The sequence below is a fragment of the Physcomitrium patens genome, chromosome 13, assembly GCF_059467195.1.
Source record: "Physcomitrium patens ecotype Gransden chromosome 13, ASM5946719v1, whole genome shotgun sequence".
NCBI lineage: Eukaryota > Viridiplantae > Streptophyta > Bryopsida > Funariales > Funariaceae > Physcomitrium > Physcomitrium patens.
The window spans coordinates 8,129,260-8,133,412 of record NC_143422.1 but is presented as its reverse complement, the minus strand read 5'-3'; the positions used below and the strand labels follow the sequence as shown (position 1 = coordinate 8,133,412).

The 4,153-nt window shown below is 39.2% G+C and overlaps 1 protein-coding gene across 3 annotated transcripts; it reads left to right on the top strand.

The window, feature by feature from the left end:
• The first annotated feature begins 306 nt into the window (after positions 1 to 306).
• On the top strand, positions 307 to 3,653 carry LOC112290890 (F-box protein At5g39250). Of its 3 annotated transcripts, none has more exons than XM_073538004.2 (2): positions 307 to 2,099; positions 2,448 to 2,586. In XM_073538004.2, exons 1-2 carry the CDS (start codon positions 1,333 to 1,335, stop codon positions 2,503 to 2,505), a joined length of 825 nt encoding a protein of 274 aa, XP_073394105.1. In that variant the 5' UTR covers positions 307 to 1,332; the 3' UTR covers positions 2,506 to 2,586. The 3 variants fall into 3 exon arrangements, with proteins under 3 accessions (XP_073394105.1, XP_073394107.1, XP_090111413.1); XM_073538006.2 differs by lacking the exon at positions 2,448 to 2,586 and adding an exon at positions 3,197 to 3,653 and having other exon boundaries at positions 308 to 2,099; XM_090255287.1 differs by lacking the exon at positions 2,448 to 2,586 and having other exon boundaries at positions 312 to 2,381.
• The last annotated feature ends 500 nt before the right edge of the window (positions 3,654 to 4,153 follow it).

Genomic DNA, 4,153 nt, shown 5'->3' with positions numbered 1-4,153 from the left:
GTAGGCGTGACACAAATTCTCATAGACAACACTATTCATGTCATATATTTTGGGGAGAGAGAGTCAGTTTTGCAGTCAGTCAGTGTCAGTCGAAGAAGAAGAAGGAGAATAAATCCATGGATGGATGAATAGTGTGCCGTCATCGTTGTGAGATCCTTCCCTTTCGCTTTCCTCCTCGCCATTTTTATCCAGTCCTTTTTCCTTTTTTCTCAATTACTTTTACTTATATATATATATTTTTTACCCCTCTATTCGGAGGTCTGTGTCTCTTTCTCATCTGTTATCCGAACCGAACTTCTCTCTCTCGCACTCTGACTGACCGAGAGCACCTGGCTACCAACTCAGTTTTGTTTATTTTGTTATTTGATTTTATTTATTTTAATGGGCCGGAGCCGTTCTCCTCCTTCTCTCTTTCTGCAGCTCGGATCCCTTGAACCCTTGAACTTCTGTCGTTGTTGTTGTTTTTCAAAGCGTGTCGCGAGATTATATTCTTTCTGACGTTTGTTGGGTTGGTCACGTTTGCACGCCGCAGATAGTTGCTGCTTGTGTTTCAGTAGAAGGTTGTTCGTCAGATTCTGGGTTCGGGGGTGGTGGTGGTGGCGGTGGTGGCAGTGGAGAAGATTGTATGCTAACGATGAAGAATAGATCAGAGGAGGGGAAATTTGATGATTGGTGTGAAGTAGGATGTTTCTGTGCAAAAATTGGAGAAGAATTTGAGACACAAGAGGATGTGGCTGTGAGAGGAAGAGTGGGAAATGGGACCTGTTGAACGTGGTTAGGGAATGCAAGGGGAGGGAATGCCGAGGAGGTGTTAGAGTATCAGATACGTGTGTGTATAACTGTGTGGGCAATCGAGATTGGAAGGGAATAGCTTCTGCGAGGGTTAATTACCAGTATTTCGGCCGTGCGTAACGGGTGGGTTACTGGTGTCGTTAGGTCCAATCCCCAACCGTCTGTGTGACCACTTGATCGTTGTTCAATTTTGTGCGGTAATGGTTCAGTGACTCTATTTTACAGCAAACCAATTAAGGTCATACTAGGGTTCGACGCTGGCTTGAATGATACGAATGTTCGACAGCTTTAATGACTGTCCACGACCAGGCCGGCTTAGTCCAGATTAGTTTGTGGGTAGGATAGAGAAGCGATCATAGTAATAGCTTTCATCTTCAGCATGGAGCTCGCGGGTTTGGTCATGGCGGTCATGCAGTCGTCCACCCGGTGGCACAGTAGGAATTGAAGTTTTGTTGGGTCAGATTAACTCCGAAGGGGTACCCGTTTAGGAATTTTGAATTTGTAAATTCTTCCACTTTAGGTTATTCAGATTCCATAGCCATGCCTGATTTTTCTTGCCCAGCAGAAGTTCTGAAGGTAGTTTTTCCTCTTCTAAATGGTGCCGATTTGGCGGCCTGCATGTGCGTATCGAAGCAATGGCATCAGCTTTCAAGAGACGACTACCTTTGGAAGAAACTCTGTGCGCAGAAATGGCCTTCCACATGTCAGAGTCGAGGTTCTCTTCCAATTGGAGAATCCAGAGGTTATTACAAACTGTTCACTAGTTTCGTGAGGAAGCAGCGAAAGAGGCCCATGCCAGCTCCCAAGCTGTCGTTCGAGGATCTGGAATTCTACGTGGACATTTGGGTGGGCTCGTCTTCAGTTTACTCCGCTGTTGTTCCCGGTCCTGTCGTGCGCTCCCGCATCTACAACCCTCCAGATGGAATATGTGAGGCTATGCAACTGCATCTTGCATCACAGACATACAAGATGACCATTCCGGTGCAGAAAGGCTTTGAAATTTGCTTCTCGGAAGACATTCATGTGTCCTTACTCGTCCGAAGACGTGACGATGAGCGTGTGGCTTGTATCATAGATAAGTCAGGGTTCGATTATGTCGATGGACCCGGCTACAGAGCTCACGCATACGATTACCTTCAAATTTCGCCTCTGTTCCCGTTTGTCTCCGAGATTAGAGCATGGCTTGCTCTTCTCCTTGTAGATGGAAAAGTCGGTCAACTGGAAGTCTTCGGCATTGAGGTGGACTTCACAGATGCAGCCAACGACGATAGCGAGGTGTTATGCTTGTTTGAAATCCTGGACTGGAAGTAAGTGTCTCCGGCACAACTCCCTGATTGTACACTAGCAGCAGAGGAGGAAAGTTCAGCTTGTGGATAAGCATAAATATGCTGGGATCCCCTTTGATAGATTTTGTATATTATTTGACTTTGCTGTGGGCTGTGCAGACATAGTATTAGGTTTCACAAACTATTAAATAAATAATCCAACCTTCTAGTTCACTGCAGCTTGTGCATGGCCACTGTCACTTCTGTGTTGGCCTTGGGGTTACGGGTGGCTTTTATTTGCTATGAGAAGCTTCTTGTTGTCCATTCTGTGGTTGCTTGGAAGGACTGTTGACCTAAAATGTGAAGTCTGTCAATTGTTGATGATATTAGCATGTGGTGGTGTTCCACATCTGTGATGAGAATGGCGCGTTGTTTAGAATCTCATTAGCTAAACAAGGAGACCTTTGATATCCTACGTCGACTTGATAAGATTTGAATTTGCAGCATGGAATTGTTCACTGTATACCTGGTACGTTCAGTACATCTACCTGATTTTCTTCTTTGAATACCATTGGGGTGGGTGCCTCAGAAGTCATTTTCATTGCAAGGATACGGTTGAACAAGAATTAGAATAGGAAGAAGGTATAGGTCCTAAAATCCACTTCTTAAAAGGGTCATGTATATATGTGTGGCTGTGTGTGTGTGTTGGTGTGTATATATATACACTCCAACACACACACACACACACACACATCTTTCTACCTGGTTCGTAAATGATTTTGTTAACTTTAGTTTGTTTCTGCCCACATTTCTATAAGCTAACGCAACCGAAATTTATTTTCAAGCCTTTTCTTTTAATTCTTTTAAATGTAGGTAAAGAGCAAAGCAAGTGATATGCAGTGTAAGAAATTAAAGGGATTGTTTATTTTGATTTTTAAAATCATCATTCTCATCCAACCTATTCAGTAATGATTTGGAATATTTTATCCTACGCAAAGAAATATTACATGTAACACAATAATAGCTACCAGTAAGATTTAAAAGTGAACAAATTTGCTGAAGCATTAAAATTGGATAATTAGAAAGTGCTTGCACTACATTTTTTTTCTAATATATTCATTTTCCTTATTTCAATGCAGAAAGAAAAAGAAATAAGGAAAATGAAAAATCTTGATAATTTATATGACATACACTTGGTAACAGTCACCAATGCTGGAAAATAAGGTCCATCTACTAGAACTTGGGCATCAAGAAAGATGCGGGAGTCTATCTGTTGAGATTTTCTGATTATTCAATGAAGACACAAATCAGTGTATATAATTATTACATAGATTCACGTATTTCATATCAAATGAAAAAATAAGTGTGCATGGGCAGTTAGGTTTTCTAAAAAGAAGCATTCTTTAGATGTGAATTGATGGTATTACTGTTGCATGTCCATACACTGTCAACTTGTTAGGAGTGAATCTATGTAGGAAATAGTATTACAGTTTTTTGGACTGTAGATATTATAATCATTTAATTTGCCTGCATGGTTTATTTTGCTGGTTGTGACTTTTGCTCTTGTTTGTGTTTTCTCTATGCAAAAATATGAAAGTATATTCTACTTTAGCAAAGAGTCTAAAGGAGAAAATATTGCAATTTTAGAACATGGATACCTTTAATTTCATGATTATTTTATTTTTAATTCTCTTTTAATGTTAATTTTCTAAAAAATTAAAATAGATAAATAATGGCTATTGCTACTTATATGCTATCAATCAATGACCATTTCATGGTAGAACAAATATGTTAGAAGCTACAAATCAAATCTGCAAACACAATCTAATCTTAAGAGTGATTGTCCTTCTCTACCATATGGTAATGTAAATATAAAATATTATGAACAGTAAAGTAAATTTATATCTTTTATTTTGGAAAGACAATTTTTCTGGACTCTATACACATAATGATAAAAACAAAACCTTAAAAAAGATGATGAGAAAATATAGTTAAAATAATATATTTTTTTTATAAAATAATTGTATTATTTCTTAATGTTTTTGACATGCCAAGTACTCATAAAACTTATGGTAATTGTACAAATCAAACTAAGT

Coding starts and splice junctions, on each gene's coding strand:
- LOC112290890 (XM_073538004.2), top strand. CDS start 1,333: ATGCCTGATTTTTCTTGCCCAGCAGAAGTTCTGAAGGTAGTTTTTCCT. Junction 2,100..2,447: donor TTTGAAATCCTGGACTGGAA/GTAAGTGTCTCC, acceptor TGATGATATTAG/CATGTGGTGGTGTTCCACAT.